At 40.7% G+C, this 15,961-nt stretch overlaps 2 protein-coding genes across 6 annotated transcripts in view; both read right to left on the minus strand.

The window, feature by feature from the left end:
* Positions 1–3,631, minus strand: part of CSRNP3 (cysteine and serine rich nuclear protein 3) — a 112,170-nt gene extending 108,539 nt beyond the window's left edge. For 3 of the 5 annotated variants that reach the window (XM_075511685.1, XM_075511684.1, XM_075511686.1), the window contains exon 1: positions 3,367–3,629. The gene's annotated coding sequence lies outside the window, so the exon portion shown is untranslated. Of the gene's footprint in view, positions 1–3,366 lie in introns of all 5 variants that reach the window. The other 2 variants (XM_075511689.1, XM_075511688.1) reach the window with 2 other exon arrangements.
* Positions 3,632–5,863: 2,232 nt separating this feature from the next.
* The window catches only part of SCN2A (sodium voltage-gated channel alpha subunit 2), a 63,054-nt gene continuing 52,956 nt past the window's right edge, over positions 5,864–15,961 (minus strand). Inside the window, exons 22-27 of the mRNA XM_075511882.1 lie at positions 15,425–15,706; positions 14,828–14,881; positions 13,632–13,769; positions 11,779–11,883; positions 10,449–10,719; positions 5,864–9,164 (exon numbers count right to left, since the gene is read on the minus strand). Of these exons, the coding sequence (XP_075367997.1) occupies positions 7,969–9,164; positions 10,449–10,719; positions 11,779–11,883; positions 13,632–13,769; positions 14,828–14,881; positions 15,425–15,706 (2,046 nt within the window). The 3' untranslated portion in view covers positions 5,864–7,968. The remainder of the gene's footprint in view (positions 9,165–10,448; positions 10,720–11,778; positions 11,884–13,631; positions 13,770–14,827; positions 14,882–15,424; positions 15,707–15,961) is intronic.

Genomic DNA, 15,961 nt, shown 5'->3' on the forward strand with positions numbered 1-15,961 from the left:
CATCCCCCTCCCTGGAACACAGACCAGGGCAGCTACCTACAAGTTCGCCATGCCCACTCCCCTTTTTGACCTGGCCTGCGTACCCGGGCACAGCACTGCACAGGTCTTGGGAAATGCTTGGACAAATCCTCAAACAACTGAGGATATTCAGAGTAATGGAAGGCTCTTCCAATGGAGCGTGTACTCACCTGGGAAATGTAACAGGCTTTTTTCTTTACCTGTCCAAGCCATACAGTAAACAGGATGATGGTGGTTTGGCAGGAGGGTGATACCTGCATCCTTATTATGGCTTGCAAAAATTGCAAATGTATTTAAATTGGGCTCAAGAAGTCAAGCAATTTACAACAACAAAGCGAAACAGTTAAGCGCACAATACTTTTAAAGGTAAAATTTTGTATTCATAATAGTGTGGCATTATCCATTTGACAAGTTTTTAGGATTAGCAAAAATACAAGTGTCTTTTCCTCAGAGGTGACTGGTGAGGAAAAAGGGCTGTGGAGTAAGAAAGTAACTAATATAATACAACAGAGTATACTACAAATAGCAAAAAACCACATGAAAATATTTAACCTTGTAGATCACTTTATCTGCACAGATCAGTCCTTCACTTAACACTGCATCTATTCGATGAGTCATTATTTCAGTAACACGGATGCTCTGTGTTTCTCAGATTCATACAAATGTTAGGCAGACCTCTTCGCTGCCAGGGACATCCAACTCTCCTTTTCCTCTGGCTCACTGTTTCTCTAAATTAGTCACCATCAACCACTTGTAGTAGATTCCTTAATTTATATTTAGCTTTTTAGAAAAGAAACCACACCACAGTTCAGCCCCATTCATGCCCCTCTCCTTTGAACAAATAGATCGATGTATTACATCAGTGCTGTAACATCTGTCTGTGGTTAAAGCAAGCTGGTACTTCTACTACTGTACTACCAGTGTGACAAATACCAAACCAGGCTGTATTCTGATCTGTAGCATCTCTACAAGGCCATTTGTTTCCAAAGTACAACAATTTACAATAGTGATGTGTGTTCTAACAACACAATTACAACCTCCTGCAGCTGTTTATTGCTTATCCCCCCCCCCCCCCCCCCCAGCCATTGCTATGCAATCACAAAGGCAGGAAATAATTTTAAATTGTCCTTAGAACGACCTGACAGGATCCAAAAATCTAAACAGTAAGGCACAAGACATGCAACAACGATAAATTCACAGTAAGGTAACATTGCATGCTGCAAGCACTTCTCAGTCTATTACACAAGTAAGGGTCCCCACAGAGTGCAGGAGCCAGCCTACATTCACGTGCTTTATATTCCAGAAATCTGAGACTACCTAACTCAAATTACAAGTAGATTTCTCTAGGTTCAACCAAACTTACACCACATGCTGCAGAAAGTTCTGTTTATTTCATGATAAAAGCTAGATAGATCTAAAGAGCTAAGATACGTAAGAACATTTTAAAATAAAGGATGCTTAATCACAAAGATAAACAGAAACAACCTCTGTGAGTTCTCTGGTTTTCCTGCTCTTTATGGCATTCTCTATCTTAAACAAGTGATAGATGAGATTTTTAGTGACTCACCCTCAACTAGGGAGGTATGTTGCTGGGCTAGCCTGAAATATGCTTCATACAATAAACACAAAAATAACATATCAAAACAAAAACCACAGATAAGAACAGGCATACAGAAAGGGCAGACCTTTCCTCATAGTCAATTTTTAAAAGCGGTATTTTAGAGATCACAATTATTATAGCTTGCTTTCCTCTGACAAGACTAAACAGCACAGAAGTTGTCCTGGAGCCACCCTAGGATATGCCACTCCAGCACCTTGGCCCCTGTGTCTTTATTTACTTCATCACTTCCCAGAGTAAAGATATTAACATTTACAAACTTCTTAGAGCTTTATTTTTTTCCCCACATACTATGTAAAAATAATCCATTCTCCAATTTGCACACTGATGAAACAAAGGCAACAGATGTGGATGTGCAATCATTCGTGGTGGACTTTAGCTAACAAACCTTCCCCCAGTAAAGCACATCCTCATTCAGAACACTGCAAAATCAGGTGGGTACAATTCACCAGTACGAGTGAAAGAACAGGGAAAACTGAGCATGTCTTTCATCCTGAAGCAACCTGTTTATTCTTTAGCTCTTTAGTCTGTGCCAGCCGCTGCCCCTGCCCAACACTTTGTCCTTCCTACCTACTTAGGCCAGAAGGTGTTTCAGGCAAAGAGAGAGCTGGTGGTATCGGTTGCTCCAGAGTTTGCCGCGCTAAGCAGATTCAGAATGTGGTTTCTCACACAGGACTAGCACAGTCTTGCAGCGGCACAGGATTTATCCAGAACCACAGAGTACACAGAAACCCCATGAAACGTTTCCCATTTATTCCGCTATCCCAGCGGACAGCTGTGGCTACACCAGCTATCACCAGCCGCCCTCACAGCGCTCCGCCACCACCTGTGCAGCAAGGCGGGCAGGCCTGGATGCCCACCTGCTGGCCAGCCCTCCCGTTCCCCAGTCTGGCTCAGCACGGCAGACCCACTTCCACCCAGGGGCTCTGACCCGCTTGGCGCAGCCGGGAGCAAAGGTGCTGGGGCACCTGCAGTGCCTGGGGACAGCTAAAAACCCAGAGAGCCCTAAAGGGGTGCTGCAGGCCGCCTCGCCTCACCTCTGTATGCCTCAGGTGTCGGAAACACCAGGAAGGGCAGTTTTATAGGCGAGGATCCAGTAAGCGTTTGACTTACAGACAACTGCTCTCTCTGGGCAACTTACAAACCCGTGTACTAGTGGAGTTCGTTCTCTTCCTCACTAAGAAACCGGCAGCTCCCGGGCTAACAAGGGGTTAGCCCGTTAGCTTCGCTCCACAGCCTCCTCTGCGGTTAGAAACACTCAACGCGCTTACGGGTCCTCACCTGAAAAACCGGTATTTCCACTAATCCTGCCCCCGCCTAGGTTAACCGGTCCTACGCTGGCAGCTACGCGTAACACGAGTAACGGGAACGCCTGGCCCGCTGCCCTCCATCGCCAGCGGAGGGCCCTGCAAAGCGGCGCTGCCCGAGCTCTGGCGCTGGGTGACACCGAGCGGCTCCTGAAGGCCAGGCCGCTGCCTCCCCCGGGCCGCCCTCACCTGCCGCCGGGCCGGGGCCGCCGCTCGCCACCTTCCCCGGCCGCCCCCGCCAGCCGTTGGGCCGGGGCCGCCGCGCACCGCCTGCCCGGGCCGCTGGCAGACGTGCCGCGCGGCCCCCGCCTGCCGCCCGCAGCTCGCTGCTTCCCGCAGGAGATCAGCAGCCCTCGGCCTGCCCGCGGCACGCCGCGCCCTCACCGCCCGCCACCGGCCCGCCTGTCCCCGCGCTGCCCTTACCTGTCCCCGGAGGCTGCAGACGCGGGCAGGTCCCGAGGCACCCGGCGGCGGCCGGGCTCGGAGCGGGCGCTCGCTACCTGCCCGCCCGGGAGACGGCCCCCACCCGCCGCTCCATGCCGCGCCGCGCTCGCCGCCCGAGCGGAGGATGGGGCGGCGCTGGCCGAGGCGCACCGCGCGGAGCGGCCGGGGAGCGGCGCTGTGCCGCAAGCCGGCGGGGCCGGGGGCCGCTGCGTGCCGCAAGCCGGCGGGGCCGGGGGCCGCCCCGCCGCTCTCGGCCGCCGGAGCTGCGTGCCGGCAGGCAGCGGCGAAGAGCCAAGCGGCCGCCGCTCGCCTCAGCGGGGGCCCCCCTCTGTGAGCCGGGAGGGGGCCTAGGGGGACCCAGCCTCAGGGAGCGCTCGCTGCGGCTTCATAAAGAGCAGCAAGGGAGAGAGAGGCCAGTAGGGCTGCTGGGCCCCTGGCGCCTGCCGTACCTCAGCCCGGCCGCGATTGCCGCAGAGGGCGGGGGGGGAGCGGGGGCCGTCTGTAACCGAGCGGGTGAACTGCAGGAGGTGCCTGGGCTGAATAAACCTGTGCATCATTGGTTTTCAGTGTGTTAGCAGGTGTTTTTAGGAAATCTACAGATACGTTAAAAAAACGGGGGGCGGGGGAGCGACCCAAGCAAAACCACCTGCTTGTCAGTTTTGAGGTATTTAATTATTTTTTTTAATGGTACTACTCTCCTGTTAAGTATAAATCCTTACAAGAAGCATACTGATTATTTTTTGAATGGTCTAATTCGTACAAATATATGTATCTGCATTTTCTTCAATACCTTTCCCTCCACAAAACCAACCTGCCAGCCATAACGTTGGTCCTTAAATTACAGAATTTCAGATTCTCGCATCTCTTTGTAACTCAGACCCAGCCCTGACAACTGTTTTTCATAAGCAGAGGTAAAAAAATCTCATTGCAACACTGCAGCCTAAGAGCTTGCTCCATCGGTACAGCAATACTCATTTTTGCAGTAAACAATCTCAACAGACCATTGGTAATTGAAAGCTCTTCAGAGAAGACATGAAGAGCACCGTCCTACTGCTCCATTTGGAAGCGTTTCTCCTGGTCTGGGGTCCACACCCAAAGCTAGGACTTACACATGACATACATGATTGGGTATGTCTGGTTTTCCTGATACTCTACAGAGATACAAGTCTGCACATCTATGATGATTATTAGAGTTTGTGCATGTTTTCCTTAGCTTTTAATTTGTTCAGTGTATCCTACCTTCAAGGCATTACTTTACAACAGAGAAAATTTCTTTTTAGAAATAGCACTCAAATGTGATTGCTACCTAAAAATTTGGCTCTAGTGCTTTCAGCATCACAAATGCTATTTTATTCAGAACCAATTTTCACATGTTTTACAGGATCACAGATGACTTTGCAACAATGTAAATGAAATCTCATTTTAATGCATTGAGATGGATAGTCGTATATCATAGTCAAAAGAAAGCCTCATGACAATTTCTTGTCCTTCAATTTTTCAGGAAACTGCTTTGTGTCTCAAAGTGTAGGAAGCCCTGCTAGGGGAAAAAGAAATACTTTGATACCAGGCATTTTTCCAACATACTTCCAAGCATCTCATGAGGGATTCTGTAAAGTGGAGATAGATTAGGTAATTTGCATGACAAGACTGACTCAATGAATGCTTCTGTTTCCCCCCAGATTCACAATTCTTCTCAGTTCCACTGCCACCACTCTCGCAATGCCTGTTCTACACCTACCTTCTGCATTCTGGTATCAGCCCTTCCATGGGCATGTACACATCACTCAATGTGTATGCCAGCTCCCTGACAGTGAAAAGTACTGTCTGTAAATTCACCATAGAAGTTAAAAATGATAGTGTTTTTCACGTTATAATTGCATTCAGCACCCTAAGATTAAAAAAAACCCTACAAATTTGATGCTTTACCAAAACTTCCAGCAAAGTTCCTGCTGACTTCTACCCCTCATGTCTTAAAGCAAAATAATAAATTGTAAATATTTTACAAATTATGTACCAAACAAATTTTTTCTTATAACACAAAGATAATTATTCACTTGAAATGTAAAATATCATTGAAATTATACACACTGGTTTGCAGCCTTGATAGCTAGATAGTTTCTTTAACATCTGTTTTTCTAGTTGTCTCAGAATACCTGACATGAAAAAGGGGTTTAAGCATCATGTACACATAAACATTATCCTAATATAGAATAGTTTTAACTAGGATTAATAACCTGAAGAGTGTAAGTGCAAATCATATTAAAAATCTTTCTGAAAGCATATGGCTTCAATTTTTTACTCCTTGCAAATCTATTATTATAATGACTTTTAATCACTACTCCTTATTGCTAACATTTTATATATTCATATTTTATCTTCATAGCACCTCTTGATAGCCAATAGTTTTTAGTGATGAAAACAAAGACAGAACAATTAAATACAATAAAAAATGAAGTCTTTATTCTTTTGGCTCAACTGTAATGTGGTTTACTGTTCTTTATGGTAATAGCATTTTCCTGCATGCAGTTCACCGACACACAAGTCAATAGTTTTGTAAAAGGAGGAGTCAACATCGAATTTTTGCTTGTGTAAGAAACACAAAATGTCCTGATGTGATCAATTATACAAGTTTGCTATTTAATTCCTGTGGAAAAAAAAAACATTGTGGATCCCATATTATATTTAGAACAGTTCTAGTGCAGCATGAATCAACAAGAATAAGAATAGTCTATGTAAACAAACACTGGTAAAGATTTCATGAATAAAAAGACTACCTTGAAACTTCTGATGCAGGCAGTGCTAGAATTTTAAACAAATCTTCCCCACCACAGTTCAATTACAAGTTATATCTATTTGGAAGCAAGTGCATTTTGGACTCAGTTTGAAACTTATTTCACATTAAAATGTGTGCAAAAATACAGTACTAATAAAAAAGCAGAAACCTAAAGCTACCCCATTCTTTCCTTTGTTTCTTATTTTGTGAAGTTCTTGAATTAAAAAGTGCTATGGATAGAAAGTAACAAAAGTGACAGTGACATCAACCTGAAGATAATTCTCATTTCTTATTTTATGTACAAAACGCTGAAAAATAAAATAAAATGGTATTTTTTACAATATTTATATTTTCTTAGAAAATTCTATCCATGTATTTTTCAACAGATTAAGCAGTTTGCAACATATCCTGTACAGTCTGACTATACACCGTACAGTAGTCACTTAAAATTTTAGAATGCAAAGCAAGAAGCTCTTAAATAGCTGCAAACTATTGCTTGATGTCATGAAAGAATGATGACTGATTGAACAATTTGTTTCACTTAACCACTGAGATATGGCTTCCCATATTAGACTTTTAACAGTGGAAGGAGTAAAATTACAGCAGCAAAGGCAAGATAAACATGCATCAGTGATAGCTTCCAAACTATCTATAATGGTACAGAATACTTCATATTAGCTGTTGAAAGCTTGCAAACTACACTTATTGTGGTACATATTTGATGCAATAAATATTGTGCACGGGTCATTATTTGTTTGCTCAAACATGCACCACGGGATAAAATAACTATTTACATAGACGGTACTTTTTTAATCAACACATACAATGTCAACCTTGCTGAGAGCAGAAGATGGCTAAACGATACTGCAGGGTGAAGCAGAACAACTTCATAATCCTTAAGTTTTGCGAGTTTTTGGTAAATTCAATTTCCCAAGTTCAGGTACGCTGTTTTCTACAGAAGAATACTTAAAAATGGACTCTCTGTCCGTCAGAAATTTTTTTATGCAGAGTTCGTTCAACTACAGTTAAATGACTTATGAAAAAATAAAACATCTGTTCTATTATTGTAGACTCTATGGGACTTTACAGGCACATTAAGAGTTGTCTGGATGAGATACTGGATGGATACTGTTATTAAGCACCTCAAAATATAGAGCCACCCTGAAACATGGAAGTAGTCAGACTCTGCTGCTTTGTGCGACGTCATGTTTTTCCATGCATGAACTACAAGTGCAGCATGCCTTCATGCAAATCACTTCTGTCTGTACATTATAGAGAATCCGAGAGTAGAACACCTGGTTCTCATACCCCCTTCCCCAACATAAAACCCATTTACAAAAATAGTCACATATAATAGTAAACAACCTGTGAATTAAAAAATGATAAGGTCACCAACACTGATTTTTGTAAAAATATGGCAAATGTGGCTGTTGAAATGCAAACAGTGGATACAATTTTTGTACTGCGTGTTTCATGTTAAACACAGAGATTCATAGGTTTGCACCTTTTGTTTTAACTGGTCCCTACAGTCTGATTGGCCATTTTATCTTCTCTTCAGCAGTGTCAGCTGGTAATAAAAACAACAACCTCCTGTCAAGATGTTACCCTGTTTTACAGAGTTGCAGTTTGATGACGAGGGGTCACTGTCTTGTTATAGGCACTGACCTTTTATATATATATATATAATTATATATATATTTATATATGTAAAAACTGTCAGTTTGGCATGTACCTCCTACAGGAGTCCTGTTGACACAAATACATACTTTCTCAGGCTGTAAACAGTTTATCACAAACAGAATTCTGTGTTACTTTTTACTTTCCCTGCTGTCTTTACCTTTATCTTCTTTTTCTGATTTGTCTTTTTCATATTTATCCTTGTCTGGCTTTGTTACACTGTCATAGGATGGTGGGGAGGTTGTGGATGGGGTCATATCTGTTTTTTCTGGAGTAGAGTTCTCATTTAGTTTATCCATAATCATATCTTCTTTCATGGGCAAATCATCCTCATCTTTACCTTTATCCTGATTAAATATACATGAAACTTTTTTGACTTTTTGCCTTAAAAGGTGACGTCTGAAAGCACGCTGAATAATGACAGCAGATACTTCCTCCTGTTTTCTTTTTAATGTGGTTGTAATGGGTTCATAGGAGACTTTTGAAGGATTGGCTGCCATAAACCGATCTTCCATCTGTATTCTGAGGGCGTCCATCTCTCCACTTTCCCCCAAAACACGCTTTGTGAAAGCAAACAAGATGTCAAGGCAGTGAATTCTGTCGCCGCTTACCATGGGCAGATCCATTGCAATAAGCTGGACTTTGTTTGGTTTTGCTATAAGAAGAGGAGGATCTAACGAAGCTGCAAAATCTGATAGCTTACTGAACTCTATGAATTGTGTTGCATCGGGATCGAACTTCTCCCAGACTTCATAGAACATCTCAAAGTCATCCTCACTCAAGGGTTCAGCACTTTCTTCAGTAGCAACACTGAAGTTCTCCAAAATCACAGCAATGTACATGTTCACCACTACCAGAAATGATATGATAATGTAGCTGACAAAGAAGAAAATCCCAACGGAAGGGTTGCCACAGTCGCCTTTCACAGAGCTCCCCGGATGGTCTTTATGGGGGTCACAGTCAGGCTCCCCACTGTTAAGAATTGGGGCTAGCAAACCATCCCAGCCAGCAGATGTGGTAATTTGGAATAGGCAGATCATGCTGTTGCCAAACGTTTCAAAGTTGAACATGTCATCAATCCCAACTTCCCTCTTAACATAGGCAAAGTTGGACATGCCAAATATCGCATAGATAAACATGACCAGGAACAGCAGCAGACCAATGTTGAACAAAGCAGGGAGAGACATCATCAAAGCAAAAAGCAGAGTGCGGATTCCCTTAGCGCCTTTAATGAGACGCAGGATTCGACCGATTCTGGCAAGTCGGATGACTCTGAATAGTGTGGGGGACACAAAATATTTCTCAATCATCTCAGCTAAGAACATACCTAGAGAAAAAAAGGTTAAATTAGTAAAGAATATTATTACATTTAAAAACCACTCCTAAAGATTTATCCTACAAACATTGTAGAACTTAAGAAGAATAGGTGTTTGAACAAATTTTAGGAATTAGCCATTCAGGTTTTTTTTACAAAACCTTTACAGGTTGGTATGCTTTGGAAACCCATAAATCCCAATAGAAATTCTGAAGTCATTTGCAGGATAATGAAAAACTGCGTCAATGACATTTCTAAGTATTAATTGTATGACTACATATGCAAACAGACACACAACTACACAACATCAATCTTTTTTAGGACAAACTGATAACTGGTGTATGTAGACTAGCAAATGCTGAGACCAGAGAAAGAGCTTTCTGTTTAACTGTAACAAACTAATCTCAGTTAATCTGAAGAAAGATCCTATTTATAGTAGTATTAAAATGCCATGTAATCAAGTTACGGTATTCCAAGAAAATATCTATGTTTGAAGAGAACTGCCATTTCTTAATCACACATGAAATAACGTGACCACAAGTTTAGTACTAATGACACAGCAATTCCAAGCATAAACAATCTGATAATAAAAAGGCTTCTTAGAACTCACTGAAGAGTAGAGGAATTGAGCATTATATTATGTGCCTCAAAGCAGAAAAATAACTACATCCTGTTTCCATACAAAAATGGCAAAACCAATTTGCATATTAAGGAGTTCTGAGAAGTTAAAATGACAATTTTTACTCAAGTTCTTTCAGGTTTTCTGCTCTAGATAAAGCTAAGAGTAGTATTTGTTACTACATCTGCTTCACCTCTGCTTCTCTGGTTGCTTAATCTAGCTCAGGCATAAAACCTCTCAGGATCAAACAAAACTCTGAAGTAAGCTGAAGGTTTTAACCTGCTGTCTGGGGTGCTTGCATGCTAGCCTAACAACAGTCCCACACAGATTTTGCTCTTGTATTTTGGATTGCTGGACTCTTTTCCTGCAACTGCCACTGTTAGTTTATATCAAAATTGCCTTTCATGTATGGGTTTGTTTCTATGCTGAGGAATTTCCACTGAATTCAGAATAAAGATCTAATTTCAACTAATAGAAAAGTTAAAGTGTATGAAACCTATTACTAAAAAATTTCTTACCATACTGTTATTTTATGGAAATATGAAATCAGAAGAAAGAAAAATTGTGGTCAGACTTTCTAGTGACAATGTTGAACCAAAATATAAATAGACTTTACATGCCAAAAGTGTTTCAGTTTCCACAGAATTAGCCATTTCATAAAAGTGAATTGTTCTTACCTACTATGGAGAGAATGACAACCACAAAATCAAAAATATTCCAGCCTATAGTAAAGTAGTAATGGCGAAGTGAAATCAATTTCAGGACACATTCTCCAGTGAAAAGTACAATAAACACCAGGTTAATCCAATATAAAATGTTTTCCATGTCTTCACTCTGATCATCTGTTTCTACCATCATTGTGACCATGTTAAGGCAGATGAGTATCATGATACTGATATCAAACGCTTGTTTTGTTACAAAATCAAAGACCATGCCTTGGAATTTGTTCTGGGGGGGGGAGGAAAAATAAGATTCATTACAATATGCATTGGGTAAAGATTATTTTTTGAAATTGCTACAAGTTATTCAAATCTAGTATGAAGGCGATTTCATGTCTTCCATGAAGTCCTCCATTTGTATGAATTTTCCAGTTTGTACATGTAAACACAAATTAAATAGAAATGCAACTGCTGTGTTGATAAGCATTAAAGGGATGATTTCAAAATATGCATTGTGCATTTTTTTAAAGTTGCAAAGGAGACTTTGCCATCCCGAACCAGTTCACTGTAACCTTTTGTGACACAGGCTATGAACTGAATGCTTAGCTTGGCAAAATTTGAAAAAAAATAAGCGGGGGTGTGTGTAGGGAGCGGCCAGGGTGTGAGCAGGCTGAGAGTTAGTAGCACTTCATTTGCCAGAAAACTTATAAAGTTTTCAAGCCATGAGTTCAGTGCTCTTCATGCCACAAAATAACCTTGAAAACAGTATCTTCCATTTTTCAGCTATAGAGAATTTACTGATGGCTGGATTGGCCACTGAGCAGGTTCCACAATCTAAAGTAGAACTGCAGAGCTGGAATCACTCTCTGCCCCAGCTAACCCCTGCTCGGTAGTACTAGGGTAGCCCTGCTCAGGAGAGCAAACCATTGTATGGATTGTGCAACAGGAATGTGAAGGGCAAAAGGACTTTTTCAGGCAATGATATGGTAACTTGCCCCTATACAGCAGTTTCAGTCTTCCTCAATGATTTGAAAAAGCCTGTGCCCTAAGGCTTTCACATATTTTGACAAATACTCTGCCACATTTAATTGTTCTAGTCAAACCAGTGTTTTGAAAAAATGCCACATAAAATGTCATTGCCATCAACAGAGAGAAAATGAGGGGGAAAAATGAAAGGAAAGAGTCCTCCATATTCAGACTACAAAAGAAAAAAAATGGATTTCGGATGAATAAGGCTTTTTATATCCCTTGATTTTTTAGCTTACAACTTAATTCAGCCTAAGGCACAATTGAAGCAATCCAATATTTAAATAAATGTAAAAATAACAGAAAATATTTTTATTCTTACTGCTGGTCGAGGTATAGGCTTTTGTGGTTTCTTTGAACCCAGTTTTTTCATTGCATTGTAGTATTTCTTCTGTTCTTCTGTCATAAAAATGTCTTGACCTCCAAAGTAAACCAAAGAGACAAAAACTGGTTACAATCACATATCTTCGTTGATTACTTATAAACAAAGATACTGAATAGTAATAATCACTCTTGTTCACATTCTCATCTGTGGGAAAAGTTAGGAAAGACATAAAAATCCCCTTTTATCATGATTATTAGTACTCTGGTAACAGAGAAATTGCTTTACATATTCCACTTCTAATGTTTAGAATTTTTTTGTTTGAGAGGCTCTTGAACTTGCATTGTTTGTGGTAGACCTCTGCTTTTCATTGGGGAGAGGGGAGGTGCAGAGGAAGGAGAGGTGCTTTTTCTTTGTTCTACTAAATTCCATCAGTTATTACAGAGATGCAAACTAATAAAATATTCCAATCCTCTTCTCTTGTTTTTCCACTAGAGTAAATTTTGGCAAAATTTAAAACTGACTTCTGTGATACCAAAGGAGAATTAGAAGGTATCTAGACAGCCATATTTCACAACCTTTTCTTCTCCTTCCACTGGGGCAGGACTTGAAGCAGGAGATCCTAGAACTACTAAGTGGAATGAGTAAAGAAAAAAAAGCCAATTTCTCTCCATTTCAACCCATTTCAGAACATGGATCCAACAGCACTTCCACCACTCCAATAACACTTTGTGTAGCCAGATACTTTAGTTAAGTTCTGCAGCTGAAACACTGATACCTTTTGAGGCAGTGTTGACAAAATACGAAGACTAAAGAGAGCACAAATAAAGATAATACAATGTTTATTATTAGAGTTCAGAAATCTACACTGCTGAACTCTGAGACATGAAGGTAATGTAGCTAAGTTTTTATAACTACATTTAGCTATTTCAATGGTTAGCCATTTTATGAGTCTATTATAGACTCCAGCCCCAAATCCACATCTTTACAAAGATGACATTGGGTATTTCAGTAACCATGGACAGACATACGTTGTCACTTGACCACCAAACCCTCATCAAGCCAAATCACAAGCTTTTATAATTTAATGTATTTAATATGCAGAGCATATTATTATATAATATAATAATATTGTACATATTAATTTATCGTTGTGCTGGTTTTGGCTGGGATAGAGTTGATTTTCTTCACAGTAGCTAGTATGGGGCTATGTTTTGGATTTGTGGTGGAGACAGCGTTGATAATACAGGGATGTTTTAGTTACTGCTGAGCAGTGCTTACACACAGTCAAAGCCTTTTCTGCTTCTCTCCCCACCCCACCAGCGAGCAGGCTGGGGGTGCACAAGAAGCTGGGGGGGGACACGGCTGGGACAGCTGACCCCAACTGACCAAAGGGATACCCCACACCATATGACGCCATGCTCAGCATATAAAGCTGGGGAAGAAGGAGGAAGGGGGGGGACACGTTTGGAGTGATGGCGTTTGTCTTCCCAAGTTACTGTTACACGTGACGGAGCCCTGCTTTCCTGGAGATGGCTGAACACCTGCCTGCCCATGGGAAGGAGTGAAGGAATTCCTTGTTTTGCTTTGCTTGTGTGCACGGCTTTTGCTTTCCCCATTAAACTGTCTTTATCTCAATCCACGCATTTTCTCACTGTTACTCTTCTGATTCTCTCCCCCATCCCACCGGGGAGGAGTGAGCGAGTGGCTGTGTGGGGCTTAGCTGCTGACTGGGGCTAAACCACGACAATCATAAAATGAAAAAATAATATTTTGTGAATAAAGTTATTGTGTGTGGACCGAAAATAAGCATTTTTTTAGCTTTCTTTTCAGAATAATCATGAAGTACTTATCTTCTTTTTCTGCTGGTTGAAATTGTCTATGATGACACCAATGAAAAGGTTCAAGGTAAAGAATGATCCAAAGATGATAAAGATGACAAAGTAAAGATACATATACAGGTTATCTTCATACTTAGGCTGATCCAAAACCTGCAAAGAAGGCATAGAAACTGAGCCTTAGTTTAACTGTGAGCACAGAATCAAATATCTGCTGGATAGAATTTAGGGCTCTGTCACTCTGATCTTTGCTTCTTATGGTCAAGTTCCCACATATCCATCCCACTGATCTTCAATCTGTGAAGTTACATTCTTGACAAAGAACATTCCTATCAAACTTGATATTTCATTTAAAAAAATGTAACTGGCCTATATAAGCATAGAATAAATACTGAAGACATAATTGGTTTAAACCAGTATAGTATCTGTCTGAGTCTATAGACAACCAGAAACACCAGCTCATAAAGCTGCAAACTTTTCTGTATATCTCGTGGGAGGCCCCTGATGTGGGGTTGTGGAGCTTTCACTGCTATAGGCACTTAGGAAACTGCCTTGGATTATGGAAAAGAGGCATCCAAGCCATGTTTAGAGTAAGCTTATTTGCTTGGTACAGCTATGCGTATTTACTACTACAACAGGCCTCCCGCTGTGAGTGTAACTTACCAAGAAAGCTGGAGCTTTACCAGTATAGTTTATTCAGTTGTCTACTTAGAACTAGAGGACAACTTGCACCAAGGGAGCAAGGGAAAGGCAAAAGGGTAAGAAAATGCAAAGGCTGAGTTAAGAATAGGAACTGTGCCCTGAACAAAGGGGTCAGGCAGCTTGCAGAGCACAATGAAAGTCTCAACTTTAAAAAAAATCAGTGTTACAAAAAAATCATCTGTAAGTTGTGTATTGGTGCCTGCTTCCAAATGTAAATAATGCCTTAATGCACATAATGAGAGGAGGAAAAGGCGTTTCATGTCAATAGTTAAGTCTGCAGTGGAACTGAGGAATTTGATCTAACTGCACCATGGAATCCTTTAGGACTGCTCCTCTGCTTTCTTCATCTCCTGTATTTTTCCTATGGTTTCCACTTTCTTTAACTACAAAACTATAACAACTCCTTGTTCTCTCCTTTTTACTGTTATTTCTGAAAGATGTTAAAATTACATTCTTAAATCTTGGAGCTCATACAGTCAAAACAAATGGAGTCTAGGGACTATACTTACATTACGGGAATCCACAGCTGCGTACATGATATCCATCCATCCTTTAAATGTAGCCTATAAACAGAACACTGGTGTTTACCTCATGCTTTTCCTGGAAAATGGCTTGTCAGAAGCATTGTTTAAGAGCTGAAGACTAAGTGTCTTTAGAACTCATCACAAACACCAGCACAGTGCAATGTTAATAGGTGACTCTTGCTTTCTATTGTGTGTTTTATTCATATATGAGAATTGCAAGCAAATTCTAATATCTGACTACAGCGGACACAGCACTATTAAGAACATTTATCAATTATGAGTAATATCTGATATAAAAGTTATTTTCTGTGGATGAGCAAAGTAGGTGTACTTGATATAGATCCAATGCAGCTAAGGTGAATTACATTTGAATTATGTATTTTTTCTCATAGTCAGCATAGCCTCTATGCTTTGTATTATTTCTGTAGAGTCATGGATTTATCCCACACTTTATAATTCCAAACCAAGAAGTGAGAGACAAGATTTCTAAATGAAAGAAACAATGAAAAAGTACTTTTTACTGTTACAAGTAAACAATAGAGATATAGAAAGAGAAATAGAAATTAAGGAGTGGTGACTTACCACTTGAAGCAGAGAAAGATAACCAAGGCCTACATTATCAAAGTTAACCTTCACATTCTTCCATCGGGCAGTTTCATTGTTTTTTATGAGCTCCTCACATTGACTATAGTTGTTGATTTGGCTGATATCAAATCTCTCATCAGTTGTAGTGTTAACACAGTAGTAAAATTTTCCAGCAAATAGATTTACTCCCATGATACTGAAGATCAGCCAGAATATAAGGCAAACAAGAAGCACATTCATAATGGATGGAATCGCTCCTAAGAGGGCATTCACAACCACCTAGAGTACAAATGAAACCAAAGAGAGACAGTGTATGAACACAGGCACCAGTATCTTACAAATGCTTCATCAGCCTTTCTGAAATGTAATACTCTATTTTAATTTTAATATGTGTTACACTTTGTTAATTGTTGAGAGTAACAAGTAGGAAAAGCAGTATAGAGGAAAGATAAAATGTCAACATAATTAGCAGGAAAAACATACAAACAGTAGCAAATGGTAGCTTTAAAGAATGGAAAAAAGAAGAACAAACAG

The sequence above is a fragment of the Mycteria americana genome, chromosome 9, assembly GCF_035582795.1.
Source record: "Mycteria americana isolate JAX WOST 10 ecotype Jacksonville Zoo and Gardens chromosome 9, USCA_MyAme_1.0, whole genome shotgun sequence".
NCBI classification, from domain to species: Eukaryota; Metazoa; Chordata; class Aves; order Ciconiiformes; family Ciconiidae; genus Mycteria; species Mycteria americana.